The sequence below is a fragment of the Alnus glutinosa genome, chromosome 14 (assembly GCF_958979055.1).
Source record: "Alnus glutinosa chromosome 14, dhAlnGlut1.1, whole genome shotgun sequence".
NCBI lineage: Eukaryota > Viridiplantae > Streptophyta > Magnoliopsida > Fagales > Betulaceae > Alnus > Alnus glutinosa.
This window is the reverse complement of record NC_084899.1, coordinates 22,778,247-22,799,017: the sequence shown is the minus strand read 5'-3', so window position 1 is coordinate 22,799,017 and position 20,771 is coordinate 22,778,247. Positions and strand designations below refer to the sequence as shown.

General features: G+C 38.2%; 2 protein-coding genes across 3 annotated transcripts; both read right to left on the bottom strand.

The window, feature by feature from the left end:
• Positions 1 to 328: 328 nt before the first annotated feature.
• LOC133857136 (uncharacterized) lies at positions 329 to 9,626 on the bottom strand. Of its 2 annotated transcripts, XM_062292269.1 has the most exons (14): positions 9,388 to 9,626; positions 6,898 to 7,041; positions 6,665 to 6,781; positions 6,498 to 6,582; positions 4,562 to 4,670; positions 4,355 to 4,422; positions 4,081 to 4,206; positions 3,893 to 4,003; positions 2,940 to 3,802; positions 2,419 to 2,619; positions 2,224 to 2,284; positions 962 to 1,075; positions 710 to 823; positions 329 to 627 (listed from the first exon to the last, which is right to left on the bottom strand). In XM_062292269.1, exons 1-14 carry the CDS (start codon positions 9,456 to 9,458, stop codon positions 529 to 531), a joined length of 2,283 nt encoding a protein of 760 aa, XP_062148253.1. In that variant the 5' UTR covers positions 9,459 to 9,626; the 3' UTR covers positions 329 to 528. The 2 variants fall into 2 exon arrangements, with proteins under 2 accessions (XP_062148253.1, XP_062148251.1); XM_062292267.1 differs by having other exon boundaries at positions 2,940 to 4,003; positions 9,388 to 9,625.
• Positions 9,627 to 10,954: 1,328 nt separating this feature from the next.
• Positions 10,955 to 19,172, bottom strand: LOC133857217 (WD repeat-containing protein WDS homolog). The gene is made up of 5 exons (XM_062292399.1): positions 19,026 to 19,172; positions 17,662 to 18,553; positions 16,303 to 16,404; positions 11,413 to 12,048; positions 10,955 to 11,270 (listed from the first exon to the last, which is right to left on the bottom strand). Exons 2-5 carry the CDS (start codon positions 18,313 to 18,315, stop codon positions 11,076 to 11,078), a joined length of 1,587 nt encoding a protein of 528 aa, XP_062148383.1. The 5' UTR covers positions 18,316 to 18,553; positions 19,026 to 19,172; the 3' UTR covers positions 10,955 to 11,075.
• Positions 19,173 to 20,771: the final 1,599 nt, after the last annotated feature.

Below are 20,771 nucleotides of genomic sequence, written 5' to 3'. Positions count from 1 at the left end.
CTTATTTATTTTTTTCGCAGAAGAATAGTTATTTCATATGGAAAAGTATGTTTCACCTGAATTTTTAATAAAGCATGTGATCTTAAAAATATTTTTAAAAATCACACATATTTTGAACACATGTTAGTTTAATAGATTGGATTGAAAAAAATTCCTCCAACCCAAGCGCCCAGTTAAAATCTTTGTGGCCTGATCAACAAATAAAATCAAAAGTACCTTTAGTTTTTTAGTTTGTTTTGCTGATTTAATTTGACAACTTTTTCCAGCAGAAGCCCGGAAAAAAGTAGTGTGTTTCCATTAAACGTCACCAAATTCAACCCATGCCAAGTAGAAAGATAAGCCACCAGCTTTGTTAGCATGTGAAAAGTAAAGTCTTTTAAGCTATGACTAGCATTTACAAAAGTCACAGTTTTGTGAGGGGTTAAAGGAAAAAAGAAAAGGATTACGCAGAGACATTTTAAGAGCAAAGCTGAGAACTGTGTTTTCTTAAATATAAATGAAAAAAGGAAGAATATGCTACAACCTGGCTCACTGTCCTACAAGAGCCATGTTTTCCTCGGGAAAGTAATTTGATTTGGTGCAATTCACACGACCACCATCACATTGTAGAACCCTAAGCTTCCCTTCCTGCATTTAACAGCAAAACACCAGTTTAATAATATCAAAACTGAAAATAACCAAGATTTTCCCAGAAGTTACAAAAGCCCACCTTTGTTCCATAAACAAGACCTCCCCCAGCAATTGGATGAAAGCAAGCGACATTGACCTCATCCTCAGCACTTGGAAGCACTCCCACAAGCTCCATATCTGAAACTCTGTAAACCTGAATGACAAGAACAAAATATCAGACGCGAGTCTAACAGAGCACTTGTCCAACGCGGTAAAGTGGCATTTTAAAAGGAAAAATTCATGACAGGAAACTGATTAAAAAAATAAGGACATGCAATGAAAATGCTTTTACCTCTAGAACTGTGTAGATAGGCAATGTTGTTTCCCCATCAATGACAATGCTTTTAAGAAGAGAACCATGCCGTCGGCCATAGGCAAGTAATATGTGCTCAGATGTCGGTGAGAACTGCATACACAACAAATGACAGGTTCAGCTCACATACTATGAAGCCTTTTGGTTATACATAACAAAATCATCTCTATGATTTTTGGTATCAATACAAACAGAACACTGAAATTTTGGTGCTTAAATCAATTAAATGAACCAAATGAACAAACACAATTTGATGCCATGTGCATAAAGTACATCAAACTTTAAGATTGTCATCAACACATCTATCTAAATGCATGCTATATTCCTAAATCACAGTATCTAAAATGTCGCATTTCAAAGCTGAGAACTTGGTGAAAAGGCAATGAATGACCGGGGTACATGCCATATGCCAAATCTTACACAAATTTTGGGCACCCTCAATTAAATCCATTTATTGGTTTAACAAAATGCATTAGCATAAAATAGAGCAAGTAGCTTGTATGATTCTATGAAACAATCACTTAATATGGTAACTGTATTACTCTTTACAAACTAATTAGCAGATTGTCGAAAATTCAGATAAAGGAGCAGGGTGAAAAAATCTGTGTCCATGATAAGCATATGATGTAATTATACATGCTACATCGTTCCAGAAACAATAGGCCTGGTGCATCGCCATTCTAATAGAACATAGGTCAGTAATAATGCCCAATATCTTATAACCCAGAATTTGACAGTTGACTGCTTAGACCATTGACTGGTATTGATTTTGACAAACTAAATTAAACGGTTTGACCTACCACTGGTGGATTGTTAAAACTGCAGATAATTCTTGCATCCTGCAGCAGTTCTTTTTGAAGTAAGGTTAACACAAAAATGTCAACATGCTTGGTGCAAAAATTAAACACATCCTATATGTAAACAACTCAAAATAAACCATTGAACAGGGGTACTAGTAAAATCACTGGCACATGAGTGAGATCTAAACTCTTCTCTTTTCCATCAAGTACAACTTGCTAGTATAGATTAATTTGTTTGCTAATTGAAAATTAATATTTTAACAAATTACTGACAACCATGGTTGGCCACATGTTGGACTAGTGACCTGCAACCCAATTGTTTTTATGGGTTGATGAAGAATTGTGGTTTTAAAACATTTGAAATGAAAACTTGACACTTTCCCAGCCACAAGTACAATGACTTCAGATGTGCGTCTCATTTATCTATAAAAGGCAACTGACCTGGATAGAAGTCAAACAATGAGCAGCTCGTATCGCTCGTGATACAAGCACTGAACCGAAGCTGCAAAAGCAAATTAAACAATGTATGAATAAGGTTTCATCTTCAATATAAAAATTTAACAGAAATAAAGAAAAAATAAAAACCAGAAAACGTTGCATGCATATCAAGAATTGACATTAGGAATGACACATTACGTTGCCTTCTCCAGGGAATAAATGCGGAGCTCGTATATGACTTGGTGAGCTGAGACTGGATGTCGAGTTGGGGACGACGCAGCCCCAGGATCTTGATGGATTAGAGTGTGATAACCTGGATCAGCTTCCATATGGGGAAATGTGCATGCAACACAGGCAGCTAAAAATCTCCCACAAGGTGAAAAATGGGCACCCATTTCACTGAAAATACAATTGTAACCCAAATTCTATAATGTAAGAGTTATGACTGGCTATCCAGAAAAAAGTTATTAAACACAACACCCTCTTTAAAATTTTACCAAGCTGGGCTTCATGTCTTTGCACAAAAATAAAATGATGACACTCCTATCAATGAATACTGCAGATCTATAAAATAATGGCAATTGTAGCAAAAGGAATAAAGATGGTGGTGATACAAGAAAATGCAATAAAATTTTGAAAGCCATGCCACAGTAGTAATATCCAGTACTATACTGAAGCATCAAACAATTGAAACTGAAGATAAAAAATTTCCTGCTTACCTACAAAGGACAGCATGGGGTATGGTTAAGCAGCATCTTTCAGCATTGAGTAGGGCACAAGGATTTTTTATATCATGTGACCATACTCTTAGCTTCACAGTGCAAGGTAGCTCTGCAGCAGTTGCAGCAGCGAGTGAGGTAGTGACTTTCGACTGGATTCTACTAATAATGGGTTGAGCATCAACCCGATCATTTGGGGCATTAGGAGCAGCACCCTCAAAAGGTTCAGATACAGAGAAGTGAGAGTGTGGAAAATGATGTCGCAAGTTAGATCTTCCAGAAACGCCAGGTGCACTGATGCTGCCTGGCATTGTCAGATTATGAGTCGACACATGAGATGCCAAGATGGAGGAACCTATATGTCGAGCTGACTGCTCACGATTAATATCATCACCATTAAGCGGCAACATTGAAGGAAGACCACCATGGCTTTGACCCATTAACCATCCTTGCAAAAAAGGTAGCTCCCACCCAATTGGGTCTCTGTAAGGTAAAAACTGATGAAATTTCCCAAACTCAGCAAGATCCAAGCGTGTTGGAATATATCCACGTGCTCCACAAAATGCAGTATTGATACCACCAACAGTATCTAAGTTAGGAGAGCTTCCACGCTGGCTTCTCCCAACAGTCTGCATTTCATCAATTTCCATAGCATTGACTGTGGGGTCATAAACACCACTTCCTGTTCCACTAGTGAAATGGTTATTGGCAGTATCTTCCATACCACTATGTGAGCCAGTAGGAATAGCAGGAAATGTCTCCATAGGAGATGCCATAATATCATAATGCCGTGCTTCATTTGCATCCATTTGAAGCTGTATTGAAGCAGCAGGCTCCACTTGCATGCTACTCAAACCAGCATGCTGCAATTCTATCTGTGAGTCATCTATGGCAAACGAAGGCACAAACAAGAAAGGGAAGGACATGAGAGGTAGTTCAGCAATCAAACTAACACGTTCATTGGAATGAACATTTGCAACAAAAACAGCTGGAGGAGGATATCGCAAGTAACCCAAAGATGTTGCGCATGTCATTGAGGAATCTGAAGAGTCAAGATCATTGACCTGCATATCAGTCCAATAATGTAACCTGTATTATAGTACAAGTAAACAACTGATCAAATGTCCTTTAGATAATTGACCTCAGCAGTTAAGAGAAATGGAGCGGCATGAGGGTGAAAATGCACTGCTCGTAGTGAACGCCTTGTCTTTAATACAATGGTCGGCGATGAAGCTTCTCCTTTCTTGTTGTAGTGCCATATGTATAACTGAATAGGATTTGATTTGTCAGTGATACAAGATGTACAAAATCACGACTTATGAACTTAAACATATAACAATAATGGAGAAAAAGAGAAAGAAAAACCTTTAGGCATGATAGAACTACATGATAAGTTATAAGGTAAAAATCACTACCTTGTGGCCTGATGCAACAGCAAGGATATCCCCTTTTGCATGGAAAGCAATGGATGCAATGGGACGATCTGTTAGGAGAAAAACAGCAATAAGATCCACCATATGAGTAGAGTAATATCAGCTAAAAAATTGTATTTAAATTTTCTTTAAGAGTAAACTGCAGCCACTATTGCAGAAGGTATTCAAGTGAGAGTCAGTTAAAATTACAGAAATCCCGCGATCCTATACACTCTGATGTGTTCGCATCCCATAACCGAACTTCATAATCTAAGCTCCCACTTGCAAGTATTTCTGGATGCAATGGATGGAACCTAACCTGTAAAAGCTCCATTAGTACTTCGACAGAGAGAGTGTACTTTATAGATAGGTCATACACATGACAAAGCAAAAGACTCAAGAGTCACGTGTAGTGACAAGTTAGAATGAGGTTATTCTGAGGGAAAATTGAAAAGAAAAAGGGAGAGGGAGGGGGCAGCAATGGCATACACAAGTCAAACCAACAGCTGAAATCCTGACAGATTGTAACATATGGAGACAGAAAACCAAAGAACAACGATTAAGAAAGGAAGCAGCTGCTGCCAAGATATATCTATTTTTTCAGATAATCCAGGTGAAACAGAAGAAGTATCCTATTAAGCAATGATACTAGAAACACATTTGAACAGTTACACAAGCTGATCTGAATTAACAAAAAATAAAAGAATTATCATATCTTGACCACTTGCAGCCTCACAAAAATGATTCATAACCCTTCGTCTTCCAGATATCTTACTTCTGTATTCAAGCAGTAACTCTTAACTCCAGAAGGATTTTCAGATTGGAAAGCTAAGTAATTTTCAAACCAACCATCCAAATATGGCTAGGTAAACAAAAGAGAAGGACAATATAACAGTACCCATTACAAGTGGGTTGACTCAGATACATCCACATGAGTTGCCGAGAGAACTCCTTTTTTCACTCATAACAATAGTACCTATCAAAAGCTTCAGCAACAACTACAATGCTGTACCATAGATTACCAAAACAATCTATTTTTTTTTTTCTTGGGCTACCAAAAAATCTATTCATTCTTTTGAAGTCTTCATTGCAGAAATGAAAGAATTGAAATATTAAATTCAGCAATATTAGCATCCATTTAAAACATAAGCCAAAGACCGCCAATTTGACCATTCATGGAGAGTGCCTTTTACCTTGCAGCCAGTAAAGGTGTGCAACTACATCTGATGGAGATATCATAAGTTATTTAAATAAGACTTAACACCTTTGCCAGAAAGAGGAATTGATGTCATTCAATCAGGTCTCCCTCTTCCTTCACTATCTAAAATATTAAATAACATTAAAGTAAGAAAATCTTAAGTTAAAATTTTAAAATCTATCTGTAATCCTACCCAATAACTTAATGCCTTTGCTGGAACCTTTTTCAGATACATTTAAGAACATCAGTACAAGTAAGCACACTTGGAGGGTTCAATGGAGGATATTTTAGCTTCGGATTTTTCATACTTTGTATCTTTGGACAACGATTTTTTTTGTACCCACTGTCAATTAGTTTTGTCGATTTCCTCGTCCGTTTTTCTATTCCTAGTTAGGTAGTTCCTTTTGTATACTTCCAGTGTACTTCGGGGGGCGCCTTACGCTTTCAATAAGACTAAATTTACTTATCAAAAAAAGAGTAAGCACACCTAAGTCCAGCCCCAACAACCTCCTAGACCTAAATTAATACTGGGTGGCTTAAATCCGCGGCCTCATTCCTAAGGCCTCCTTGTGAGTACACCTGATATCAGTTGCACATAAGAATATGGTGATTTGACGTCCAACCATCAGCCACTTTTTTATGACAGAACCACAGATACCATGAGAAAGAGAATTCTGGCCTCATCCTCGCAGAAGATATTAGAATAAAAGAGACAAATGGTGAAAACAAATTCACTTATCCAACACCAAACAGCTTGGATAAGACTCCATTTAGTTGTACTGCACCATCAATGAACTCTTTACACAAGACATTCATTTCTTCGGTGAGGGTTATGTTGAAAATAATGCACAAATTATACATTAACAACACTATTTTAATAATGAGAAAAGATCCAGCAAATTATAGATAAATAGAGCATACTAGCATGAATCAAGCTTACTGCCTTACCACCCAGGGAGTCCTCCTATGACCACTTAACACCTTTAAGCAACTTCCAGTTTGACAATCAATTATCTTTACCGTATGGTCACCACTGCAGGAATCAAAACGACAGAAGTTCACTACAAAGAAAGGAAAGAGTTGGAATCAGAAAACAAACACAAGTGACAACTCACTGCGTAGAAGCAAGTTTTCTTCCATCATGACTGAATGCTGCTGCAATAGTTGATCTTGGAGGAGGCACCAACGGGCAGTACTTAGCAGACAAATGGCGCAATGTCTCTGCCTCAACCCTTAAAGAATACCAAAATTGAGCATAAAATAATAATATTTATCATTCATAAATAGCGGGCTTCCATCTAAAAAAAATTATTTAAAGAGAAGAGAGAGTGAAATTGTTTGCAGGTACCATGAGAGAAGACCACGTCTTGGATCTCTGGCTGCTTCACTTTTGGGCCCAGGTTTAGAAGCTTCTCCCCACTGCCTTTTTGGCACATGCTTTGTCCTAGGAGATATCTCTCTCAGCTTTATCAAACAGAAAATATTTCTACCACTGAAAATATTGGAAATGGCACTATATGAGAACTGTGTCATATGAACATAAAGTCGTTATGATCTATCCAAATTGAGCCTCCCAAAATCACTGTTATATATATCTTATTAAACAATTGCATTAAGCATAAGCTTTTCAACAAACTAATGATACAGAATACAATCATTCATGCACCATAATCCAACAGCCCCAACCCCTCCAACCACAACCTCCACCATAGACACAAAACAATAGAAACCTAGACAGAAGAAATAATACAAATTTTAAACTGCAATTGCAGACAAATTGGATTAAAAATAACTTCTTCCACTCCATTTCTTAATTATTTTAAAGTTTATCTTCTATAAAAATTGGTTCTTGCTAGCTCTACACATCTTTACAGGTTCATGCTTTGCATATACTTCCAGTGGACTCTGGTTTCGTCCCCTTCTTTGTTTTTTATTAAATTAATAAATTATCAAGAAAAAAGTTAATCAAAATGTTGGGGAATTTCAAAGAATGAAAATTCCAAGAATTAGATCAGTGAACAAAGCTAGCCCAAGTGAAGATTCCCATACCTAAAACCACTTCAAAATCAACGGCTGATATTTGAGCGTCTTACTCAAAAAGAGCAGCATCAGTGCAATCTTCAGTAATTAACAGAAACCCATAATTCATGATATATATGATTAAACTCATTGGATTTTCTTTTTCAGTAAAAGCCAAGATGTTCCTGCATACTCAGCATTATTTTTCAATTCACTAAATGGAAAATCTAGTGGGCGTGGCTAATAGACTCGATAGACTTCAAAGGGATTTTTTATGGGTAGGCATTGGGGATGAGGTAAAATTCCATTTAGTGAATTGGAAAAGGATTTGTACTCCGGTAAAATCAGGTGGTCTGAGAGTTCACAACTTTATTCAGTTTAATTAAGCTCTTTTGGGAAAATGGATGTGGAGGTATGTTATGGAGAGAGAGGCTTTATGGAGATTGGTGATTTAAGCAAAATATGAGAGTCTGAGGGGTGGTTGGTGTTCAAAAGAGGTTTTGGGGGCTTTTGGGGTGGGTGTGTGGAAACATATTAGAAGGGGGTAAGAGAAGTTTAACAACTTTGTTTGTTTTGAGGCAGGGGCTGGGTCTAAAGTCAGTTTTTAACTTTCTGTCATGACCTTTGATGCGAGGATAATTCGTTGAATCTATGCTATCCGGTGTGGTTTAGTATTGCTCGGCATAAAGATGCAAGGGTGGAGGATAATTTGTTTGTTCAAGATGGAGTTACCTAGTGGAATGTCATCTTTACGCGATTAGTCCAAGATTGGGAGGTGTGGAGATGGTACTCTCTCTCTCTTTGAGCGGCTGTATTCCATTCATGTTTGACATGGAGAGGAGGATAGGTTAGTTTGGAGCCCTTCCAAGAGGGGTAAATTTGAAGTGAAGTCATTTTATGAAGAGTTAACTCGACAAGATGGCCCTTCATTTCCTTGGAAGAGTATCTGGCATATCAAGCCTCCGTCGATAATGGCATTCTTTGTATGAATAGCAGCATTAGGAAAAAATTTGACGTATGACAATCTGCGAAAGAGGAATGCCGTGGTGGTTGAAGGGTGTTGTATGTGTAAGAAGAATGAGGAGTCTATTGAACATTTGTTACTTCATTGCGAAGTTGCACGCGATCTATGGAGTTGCATTCTTACTTTGTTTGGGGTAGAATGGGTTATCCCGAGACCAGTGCTGGATTTGTTGACTAGCTAGGGCAATTCACTTGGGTGTGGTCCAGTTAAGGAAGTTTGAAGGTTAGTTCCGTTGTGTTTAATGTGATGTCTTTGGCGCGAGAGGAATGTTCGGCACTTTAAAGACATAGACATCGGTGTTGGAGCTATGGAAGCTTTTGCTTAACACGTTATATATATGGATAGTGGCACATCATAGCTTTAGTGCTTTTACTTATATAGATTTTTTGAATTTATTTTTTGTTCCTACTTATTAGAGGTTCTCTTGTATACTCCTTGTGTACTAGGGTTATGCCCATCTGCGCTTCATTAATGAAATGACATTACTTATTAGAAAAAAGTATAACAAGCATCATATAAATGCAGATCAACAAATTCCAGGGCTGCCTAAGCTCAGCATTTCAATTCCGGTTCATAATTTTCGCGAATCTAGAGACAAATCTGAACAATTCGTATCTAAATCCCAAGCTCCGACCAATCATATCTCAGAAATCCAGAAAAGACAAAACACAAAATACATTCGAAACTTCCATTTCCTGGGTTTTCTCGGCCAAACAAAGCGTAAGGAAAATTCAAGCAAGGAAACCTAGCGAAACACTTGAATAGATGATAAAAGAAATAATCCGAACTTCTGACCTGTGGTGTGAACGATCGGATGGCAGGGATGAGAGCGGGGTCTGATCGTGCGGTCGAGATCGTCCCCTCATTTCGCTATGATCGAGACGAGTTTGAGACAGTTGTAGAGAGAAAACATCGCCCTCTGATATGTTAAAGCCCTAACTAGGGCTCTCTCTCTCTCTCTCTCTCCGTCGGGAGAAGAAGGGCTTGTCTTTCTTCTTTCAAACTCGTCGTTGAAACTTGAATGTTAGCATCGAAATCGGGCGACAAAATCTATACACAATTTCTAATATTCCTTTTTTTTTTTTTTTTTTTTTTTTTTTTTTTTTTTTTTTAATCACAATTTCTAATATTCAATTCTTTAAATGTTGGTCATTCTTTTCAAATGAACCCTTAAAATATATATATATAATTTTATTTTTAATTTTAAAATATAATAAATATTAAATTAGTAGAAATCATAAGCTTGTTTGATAAAAACAATTTTGGGTTTTTTTTTTCTCTTAATATAAAAATGAAAGTAATTTTGAATATTTTGTTAGTATTTTATGCCTTAAGTTGTTTACTAATATTTTTATTTTTATTTTTTTAAAGCAAAAAATTGTCCTAAAAACTGTTGACAAACCAGCCCGATATGACAAAATTACAATCATTTGATTTGAAAATAAAAATAAAAATTTAAGAAATTATATATACTAAAAAAAAACACTATTATACATGTTAGAACTAATCCCAAAATAAGCAGACAACATGACCACAATTTAAGGGTTGTTTTTTAAAAAAAAATAAAATTTTATAGCATTTAAACAACGAAAAATATTTTGTGTACTAATTTTAATATATCAATCAAACAATGAACAAGAAAAATCAGTGATATTTTTGGCTGAAAACAATTTTTCTTAGAACCCTAAACAAACTATAACACGTGATCGCAAGGTAAATATGATAATAATGGTTGTTAATTAGGCTACTAGAATAACACATAAATTTGGGCATCCTAAGAGAAAGCGATTGCATAGCCCACCTACCTGAGATAAGTGTACCCCACTATCTCCCTCTCTTTAAGCTGTACAAATTTATGTGTTACTCGAGCATCCTAATAACATGAAATATCAATCCAGGTAAATATGATTTGAAATAATTACAATTTATAACCACCTACAATAAAATATGTTTTGACAAAATTTTAGGGATGAACCCGTATTTGGATGGGACCTGCCTATATTAAACCAATAGAGGCTCAGTTTGATCATGCTTGCTTAAAATTGCATGCCAAACCTTTTTCTTATATGTAAGATATCATAAAAACCCTTTGCAAGGAAACCAGGTAAACGTCGGATGATCTCTAGCAATTACCAACCCGATTGCTAGTATTCCAAACAATCAATTGTGAGAGAGATTCTCATAAGGCCTACCAACTTGAAGAGATCTTGAGCTGTCCAAACACTCGTCCAGACAGGTAAACCCCACAAGAGCCCTCTCACAAATAATAGTTGGGGATCTCAATTTGTAAATAACACTTAGAAATCCTGCATGAAATGTATACCTCAACCAAAAGAAAATAAAAAAATTACAAATGCAGATGTATACCAAAATTTTTCAGGGTAAATAATAATAATAATAAAAAAAAATATTACCAACTCAGGAACGAATAAGCAATTGAAAAGAACACAAGCCATATATACACTGTTAAAGAATTGAGTAATTTAGTCTGAACCACTGAGCTTCTCAGGCTGCATCTTCTTTGAAAGGCTTGGTCCCCATATTCGGATTGTATGATCATCACTTGCAGAAGCCAACATTTGGGGCCTCCTAGGGTTCCAGCTCACACAGTTCACAGTCATTCCATGCCCAGACAAAACCTCAATTGGCCAAGATTGCCGCCGATTCCAGATGTAGACCTGCTAATTGAGGAACAGAGAAAACTTGATGTTCCACTTAACTGGATAACAATAATTTCTGTACATGCACATGTAGTTATTATATATTAAGCGTTTTACTTTTAGAGCTAGGCAACACCTACTTCAAAAACAAGAAGCATACCTTAGAATTCTCACTACCACTGGCAATGAACACGCTATTCAACCCGCCAAAGCAGGACCGTATCACATACGTGTGTTGCTTGTGGCCCGTATACTTCAAAGGTGTATCCCATTTACCAGCAACATCCCACATATGAATCTCTTCGCTATTAAGATTCACTATAAAGAACTTGCTATCTCCTGAGATTGATAGGGAGCTGATTTTGTGCTCCTCCGGTATGACCCGCTCAGCATTTGTTGCTAAATTTAATATCCGAAGTTCTTTCTCCGTGAATATGGTGATCAGATGTTTCCCATCCGGTGTCACTGCCAGATCTAAAATCTTGCGCATTCTCTTCCCCCTCCATGCTTTTATCTCATTCCCATGACAATCCCACATGCAGATGCCTTTTTCAGGGTCAGAACTGCCACAGACAAGTCGCTTTGAGTCTGGAATCCAAGCACATGAGCTGACAATGAAGCCACGATCCCCAAATGTATGTTTGCATGTACCTGTTTCTACATCCCATAGCTTAAGGACTTCCCCATTTCCACATGTGAGCAGCATTGAGTCATCAGGGCTCCATGCTACAAAAGATACTGGATTTTCATGGCTTCGCAGCGTATGCTGCAATATCAACTTACCATCTTCCAGCACCTAGCACAAGAATTTTTGTAGCACAATTAGAGGCCGAATCACTTTAATGCTGTTACCTTTCTTCATTTGCCTTGAAATTAAAACTAACGATTGAAGTTCAGACTTCTCAGCATGAATTAAAATATTAATAATATATATCACAAATACATGTTTAAGAAAACAAGTATTGAGAAGCTTGAGCAAACTCAAAAACTGCCATGATCAAAATAAACAACTTAGACCAGAAACTTGATTGATTTACATTTCTACCATAATTTTCTTCTGTTTCTTTCTGTTCTTTTCTTTTTTAAATTAACCTGAAATTCATGACTTAGTTTGGGGGAATTTAGGCTCAACGTAAGTGCACAGACAGAAAAAAGCAAAAAAAAAAAAGAAAAAAAAAAAGAAAAGGCTTGCGCTCTGTCTGTTATGGTGAAACCAACTAGTAACTACCAGGCAAATATCACTTTACTTCAAATTGTGTTCTCTCAAGTTACTTCAAGTAGTTTGCAGGTGTATCTACGTCATTATAATTTACTGAGTGGGAACCAGCCAATGGTGATGAAGCCCAACATGGCAAGAATGCATGGCGTTGGCAGTGATTTGATTATGACTGGTATGATGTTAGTCATAGACTGGACAAGAGTTTTCCCGTCACTGCAGGGTAATGGCCATGACCACCAAGGGTTAGCAAGTGACTGATGGGAGTCAGCCACTGACCACGGAGGTTGGTTGGCAATTGGAGGGGGATGGCAGTGACGGTGGAAGGCTTTAGCTCATTCCAGAAAATGACTTTTTTATGAATAATAATTTTATAAAAAGAAAAAGGGCAAATCCCTCATAAACGAAAAGTATACAAGAGAGACAATCACCACATAGGCGTCTACAATATAAAATCATTCCAAAAAATGACTTAGCATTTAAAAAGCACAAGTTGTTTCCCAGATTTTTAAGCTTAGTTTTTCCTGTTCATCAAGAAACATTTTCCAATATTTGATGTTAACCAAACACAAGAAAATGCGGAAAACATATCTTCCTGCAGTTTATTTTTTGTGAAATACAGAGCCTTGGTTTAGAAGGCTGATTACTGTTTACACAGCGGACAAAATGAACTCCACCTCTCTTAACAGTGGAACCAAACTGCATCAGATGTTTTGGTCTCATGCATTGTGGCTTATATTATTGGAATGCATTTCTATTAGTACATACAGAGATTTCCAACTAGCGAATGACTCATTCATGATTATTAATTTCTCCAGGAGTGATACTACGACAATAATTTGATGCAACTCACCAATGAGAGAAGTACTGAAGATAATAAACTAGGGAATGAACTTAAGCTAATTAAATCTGCAGGCAGCCCCTTCATCAATAATTTCCAGAGTGAACAGCCATTGCATATCCAACACTCATCCGTAGTATATTTGACTTCAGTGATCTCACTCAAGTCTGATATTTAAAATTATCACCTTTCTAAATTTTAAATTCAACATTCACTACATGGATTATCTTTAATTTTTTTTTTTTTTTTTTTTTTTGGGAAAGAGGGGTGGGGACTAGTCTTTGAAGGTTGATTTTGCATTCACATGTTAGCAGTACTGACTAAAGATCATATTTTCATTTTCCACCATTTCAGATTTTAAAATTAAGAAATAATACATTAGGATCCCAAGAAGCAAAAACATTATATGCTGATCGGAATAATTAGAGATCATAAAAAGACATCATTATTGACATAAAGACTTCTGAAAAGAAGCATGCATTTTCATATTTATAACAAGTTATGGGTAACCAACAATGTGGATTACGTATTTTTGCATTGGTACATATAAAGTATATCGATGGAAGAAAATAATTATTTCCTCAAAGATATTAGGGGTTCTAACCACAAATTTTACCACTGAAATTTTTTCCATATGATTTCCCCTTATTTTAGACCTGTAGTGTATAGCTTCCACCATTTCTTTTATAAATTAACCCATTTTAAAGATCTGTAAGTTACTACTTTTATAGGGAAATACGACTCAAAGTGGAACGTGATTAAACCTGTTACCTCACCCTCACCCAATTTTTATAGTAGGAAGAGATAACATTTGGTCCAAAGACCATCGGCAAAATTATATATATTTACAAGAGCAACACCTAGAATATTGGTTCATTGAGTCTTATTCGCAGTTGCTCAAATTAATACTTCCAATACACTAGGTTTTTTTTTATAAGTAATAAACTGGTTTTATTAAATGCGTAAGACACTGACACTGGCAGTATACAAAGGAATCAATCAGCAAAAACGAAACAGCCCACAAAAACAAAGAAACCCAACCAACCCTCAACAACCAAAGACCTAGAACCCAAAAACCACACAGAACATACTCCACCACCTAAACCTATCATTACCTTCGCATGTCCGGATGACAAGCAACCAGGGGGTAAAAAACCAGCTCCCCAGATGGGCCAAAAGCAACCGGCGGCACAAAACCAACAGAACTCCCCTTAGAATCCAAATCCGAGCACTCGAAGGCAGAGTAAGTGAACCCAGAAGACGCCCGTTTTGCAGGTCCCTTGGAGACAGTGAGATCAGTACGTGGAACCGGCTCCTTCACCTCCAGCTGTTGATGACCGGCAGTAGACCCAACCCCCACAGAGCATTCCATACCAGCTTCAGGAACCAACGAGAACCCTAGACCCGTATCCTCACAACGAGGCACATCTGACTTGTTTTTAAGTTTCGGTATGGACCAGCTCAAACGGACCCCTTTCCGCTTGAGGCACCAATCGGACCTAGCAACCCAGCCCATGGCCACAATGAAAGTTATGAAACTAACAAGCAACCGTACCCACGAACCTGGATTTGAATTCAAATGACCTGCTTTCGCACCTCGAGCAGAGTGAATGACATGGGTCTTCTGACTCTTCTTCTTACCCAACAGACAAAAATTCAAAACCTTGTCCACCGGATCAACCCCGAAGCCTGGAGAACATGCTGGAAGCGAGGAACCCACCGACGACCCATGCAGATTCACCTCCAGATCGAAGCAATTCACCGCCATTCTCCCGTCTTCGGCCACCATACACCACAACTCCGGAAACAAGTCCAAGCCACGCGTCTCAACGTCCGAGACCGGCAGCCCATTAAGCTTGAAATGAGAGACAGATTCACCCCGAACCACGGCCGCCTAAAAAGGACAAGTTTCACCCAGCCGACCGGACGAAGCACCCCTTAACTGTTTCCCCTCGGAAGCAAACGTCTCAAAATGCACCAACCGAACCTTCGGTCCAAGGAAGTTGATCATCTTCCGCAGCTCACCCACAACCCGAGCCCAGCCCCCACCTTTACGGCCTTTAGGGAGCCAAATAGCCCCTTTTCGACCACCCTCAGCAAAGACGGTCACCTCTAGGAACTGGACGGACTTGTTCTCTCCCCCTCGAGCCATCAAAACCTTCACATCCTCCCGTAAGTACTTGACGAAGTCTTTCGATGAAGCCTCCGAAGCCTCCTCGACAGTAGCCAACAGCCAGGCTGATCCTTGAAGACCCAAAAAAATGACCCCGCAGAACCCCTTTCTCCTGTCCTCCAAACGGAGAACCGACCCTTCTGACTTCACCGAGAATGAAAACCGTTTGGCTTCCATAGAGAAGCACCGCTCCATCCTTGGCAAACGTCGAGATTTAGGAGAGGAAGAACCGTGGCGACATACCCACGAACCAGACCCTCAGAACCGCCAACCACCACCCAGCACCAAACGAACTCTGAAAAAACCAGAACCCAGCAGAACCGACTAACCTAAGTGAAAATCTAAAGCTCTTGTGAAAGATTTTTGATATCAAGGTTATTGCCTGAGCACAATCTTGGCAGCCCTTTTTGAAAAAGATTGGGAAACCATCAACTAACATTAAGTTCATACTCTGTATTACTAAGGTACAAAGACATTCAACAAGCATGGTTTTGAGAATTCAGCACCAACAGGTACTGGCCCTTGGAACATAGACTATCATAGTTATAGAAGCATGCCCACATGCACATAATGCATTCAGCAAGCATGCGATTACAGAAATAAGAATATAAGATAACTCTCAAGTATCAAAACAATCAAAACAACCATAAAACACAGAAATATCAGACTAAACCTACCTGCTGCTGCAACAAACTTAGCATCACCTTCATCCCATCCCCCAAAAGACAAAACAAAAAACCCCACTCTACCCACCATTACCCAAGTAAACAAACAATAAGCAGTTCCAATACACCATGTTATGATATGATATGAATGGTACCTGCCATATGATGGCTGTGCAATCGCTTGACGAAGAGGCTAAGTACTCCCCGTTATTAGAAAATTGTACAAACCAAACTTCATTCTTATGTTCAGTCAAAATCTGCATCAGGGGAAAATAAATGAGGCATGTAGATCTCAGATTAACAAAATATGTGAACAATGAAAGGAAGATGTCATGTTTGTTTTTCATGGTTCTACAAGTGAATAGCATTATTCTTTAATATAAATGGAAGCAGTTTGAATGCTTAATACTGAGGCAAACTGCCCCTAATTGAAGTGGATGAAGAAATATTTCATTGACAGGGCATCATCAACCCCAACTTTTTACCAAGACTGAATTATCAAATGCCAGTTAGGCTTACAAGAGGATGCCAACATGCTTATAGAATACAACACCCCAAGATGACCTCAAGATCAAGAGAACCCTGTGGTCTGAATATTTGTGTTGCCCAGGATCCTGTTTCTATTGCACCCGCAGAAAAAATGGTTACAGTGACTGAATCTGTTCTCCAATTTTGGGTTCTGTCCTCACTCCATGATTAAGTACATATCGTAGTATTCAAGCATCACTATTACTGACTCTGGTATCGTTTGCATTTGCTAATAACGGAAATCAATACATTTTCGCTTTTCATGGCATTTGATGGCGAAGCCCTACTCTTATAATTTTCTTTTTCATAAACTGAATAATATCTAAAAGGCAAACTATGAATTCAGGGACTATCAAAGATAATATTTAATCACCTTATTTGGAACTATATTAACAAGCGTCTACTACATTAGTTACAGCAACTATTGGAAGAAAGAAATTTCAAGAAGATTTGGATTCTGCAATCTATGGTACTTATGAAAGAAAATGGATTCAATTTTATTCTTCTTCATCTCATAAAATGTATTAGGTAACAGGATTTCATGATAAACCACATCCTACAGCTACCTTTTAAATAATGTTATTCACAAAAGGGTTCAAAAGATTGATCGTTGCCAATTTTTAAACAACTGGACGAAGTACCTTGCTCTATGGTCCTTGCTAGTGATGTCAAATATAATCTGCTATCTCAAAAGTCTCAAAACACTTTATATTCTAACAAATACTCAGATAGATTTTAACTATGCGAACTTTGACAAATTCAACAGATTTAGATCATGTAATACATATGACTATAGTCCGTCATTTGAAATTGTGTATGCAATGATCATATCCCTAGATTCAGTTTCTGTATAGCTATTGCCAAGAATATCAATGTTCACATTAACTTAAATAAGTCCGAAGTATACTAGGAAAAAACCAAGAACACCGTTTAATTAAGTGATCAATTTCTTTGGCGGTAACAACTTTTTCGGCAGCAAATCACACCTGAATAGTCTCTGTGGGGATCAGGTCCCTACCACAGCAATGGTCCTTATAAAGTGAAACTTCATCCAGCGTATTGTGATACATACAAGAATCAAATTGGGCAGTAACGGCAGTTTCAACCAGATGTTCCAACCTTCTTTCAGGCAGTATAATTGCAGGAGGAAGAACTTTTTCCAACTCTACCAACAACAACTTACGCAATTCATGAACAGCATTATCGTCTACTTTACCAAACTCCATATCCTTCAAGTAAAGGATACTCTGAGCAAGCTTGTGAGCCTTATCTTTGCCCAACCTCAATGCAGAAACCTCTTTTCGTAAAACGGACAAAGCCATAGCATCATCCCCACGATTCAAATACTCCAGCAAACGCTGTTTGAAAGCAAGAAACAACGCGGAAGTTCTTGTCTCACCCATCCAACCCTTCATTGCAAGAAGGTTACCAGTGCAACCATCCCAATTCCCACTAAGTATCTGTGATTCGAGCAATTCAAAATCCACAGATTTGTATGAAATACCAGATTCTGATTCCAAACACGACGCAGACTTTGTGTAGCCTAATGAATACAAGGATTGAATTATGACTCTCACAAACTCATGCTTCTTTATTTGGCCTTTTGGGCCTAGCACTGTCGACGAAGTCTCCATTAACATGGGAATGTGGCAGGTTTTACGACGTTTAGTTGAACTTTAATCAAAACTCTCATTTCTTCCACCAGCCATGAATTTGGTGACTTCAAAGAAACCTCATTTTCCACTGAAGTTTGATACCTAATTTTCCAGGAAAAGCTTGGCACAAAGCCCTCCAATTCCCCAAGAGTCCCAAATGCCCAAAAGCTCAAAATTGATATTGAAAGAGATAGAACGAGTAAGAGAGCCAAATACCCAAAACCTGAAAATTTTGAATTAAAAGCTTAGTACCGAAGACATGCCCAGAATTTGGTATAACCCAAAACCTCAAAATTATGAAATCAAGCAACAAAGCTTGTAAAGGCTAATAAATTTTCCTATTGACAGTTCAGAAGCTCTAAACTCTTAACAATCCAAAAGTCCGTTGTACCAAAGAACCAAATAAACCTATAACACACCCACCCGTATATACCCAAAAACCAGTGGGAAAACATAGCAACAAAGATCCAGAATCCAGAATCCTTTATTATCCCAGAGCCTTTGAACAAAAAACAAAAAATATACAACACACTAACCCATATACGTAAAAGCTAGTACGAGCGAAAAGGGAAAATAACCCAGAAGAGCTTCGAGTGTAGAAATGGAGAAAAATACTTTTACAAAGTAGAACACAGAGCTAAGAGTTGCCATATGAGAAAAACAAAAGGGGAAGAGAGAGAGAGAGAGATACTGACCAATAGAGAAGCTTCGTTGTGGATTTGCAGTGACGAAATGAAATCGCTGGAGATAGATATTAGAGAATAGATGAGAAACTGCCCGGCAAATCGCCGATGACCCTTTCTGTTCCGCAACGTTCGAACAGTACTAATTTAAGTATTTCTTGGTCAGTAAATAATGGCACGTGTCATTTATATATATATATATATTGTGTTTTAAATTATTTTTTATGTTAATTACTTAAAAATAAAAATTTAAAATGAACAAAAGAAAAATATCATCAGTATATTTATCACACTCATTCTATACTACTGACATATTTTGTTTTAAATTACTTTTTATATCTAACTATTTAAAAATAAATATTTAAGGGAGAAAGCCCAAACTCTTATCCAACGGCATAGTTATCTAGCCGGCATTATCATGAGAAGAGGTGGCCATCCAATCATGAATCATCATCTTTCTCTCTCTAAATTGAGTGCAGGGCCAATTTGGCCTTTACCGACAGAATAGGCAAGCTTGATTGCAGGCCCAAAATTGTGGAGAGAAGTCGGTCACGAACCGACATGATCGAAGTCTTATTACATATTTTATCATCGTCCGGAGCAGAGAGGTGGGCCAGGCGGCGGCGGAGGGAATCGATGAAGGATTGGTTTGCCAAAAGCGTGGTCGATCGGCAGTTCACACAGAGTGGGCCATTGCGGTGATCGACTCGTAGCATTTTCTAGAACAGGGCGGCATAATGGCCGGCCACAATCACAAATACTTCACCAAGTTTCTGATCTTCTTCGTCAATGGAGCCTACAGGCCGGCTACAGCAATCAGCTTTCTCGCCGGCCAGTGAAGTGTGAATGGCTTGAACTTGTTGCTCTGTTTCCAAGGCTGCCCGAACGGAACGAAGCTCCAAACCCTTTCCTTGTGTTGTTTCGAGCCATAGCTCCAAATGAAAGTTCCCACCATCGGTTTCAGGCAAAGCGCTTTACGCCTTTACCTGTACTCAATAATCGATCATCAGGAAAGAACTTGTACATTGCGGTAGGGGTACACACGCCGGGTATTTGTAATATTTATACCTTCCAATCGCAAAATACGGATATCATATTTTTTATTGGAATTATTGAATACGGTTATTATTCATCGTCATCCGCACATAAGGTAATGAGCTTATTTTAACCTTTTGTGCCTTATTTGAAGTTGGAAAATGTTAGATTTACAACACCAACATAACAAGTGTACAACGACCCTTCACATGATGGAAAATGCTAAACCCACAACCCTTTCTCACAACTTCATCACAACTCCACTCACAATGGTGTGGAGCCCACACACATGGACTCCACCCCATTGTAAGTGGAGTTGTGATGGAGTTGTACCCCAATCATCTCCCTCACATGATACTAGGCACATCCTTGTGTGAAGGGTTGTTGTGACGGTGTAGTGCAGGAATCAAATCCTGTATCCTTAAACTGATCACAAACTTTCCCATGATTGCTCAAGATAGATCTCTAGTAAAAAATTGGCCGCGTTATTAACTCCGGCGAAGAAGGACGAAGTGAAGCTACTTACTGCAATCAATTTAACGTTGTCGATGGCTTTCTTGGCAATGGCAGAGTCAAGTTGTCTACCCTTCAGTTCATAACAGCTTGCAAGCATTGACAGCGACAGTGTGGAATCCTCGTCAGTCCACAGTGTGGAAGTGAAATCGACAACTGAAGGAGGCTTTGTTTCACGACTGCAAAGGCAGCATCCCTTGTAGAAGAAGA

Bases quoted from the DNA above. Each gene is read 5' to 3' on its own strand.
- LOC133857217 (XM_062292399.1), bottom strand. From the start codon at position 18,315: ATGTTAATGGAGACTTCGTCGACAGTGCTAGGCCCAAAAGGCCAAATA. The intron at 12,049-16,302 runs GTACCATTCATA...TTCTTGTGCTAG, and splicing joins GCACAGCCATCATATGGCAG to GTGCTGGAAGATGGTAAGTT. The intron at 11,271-11,412 runs GTATGCTTCTTG...CTCAATTAGCAG, and splicing joins GTGGTAGTGAGAATTCTAAG to GTCTACATCTGGAATCGGCG.
- LOC133857136 (XM_062292267.1), bottom strand. From the start codon at position 9,458: ATGAGGGGACGATCTCGACCGCACGATCAGACCCCGCTCTCATCCCTG. The intron at 6,782-6,897 runs GTACCTGCAAAC...GTATTCTTTAAG, and splicing joins AGACGTGGTCTTCTCTCATG to GGTTGAGGCAGAGACATTGC. The intron at 4,423-4,561 runs GTAATTTTAACT...TTCTCCTAACAG, and splicing joins TATAGGATCGCGGGATTTCT to ATCGTCCCATTGCATCCATT.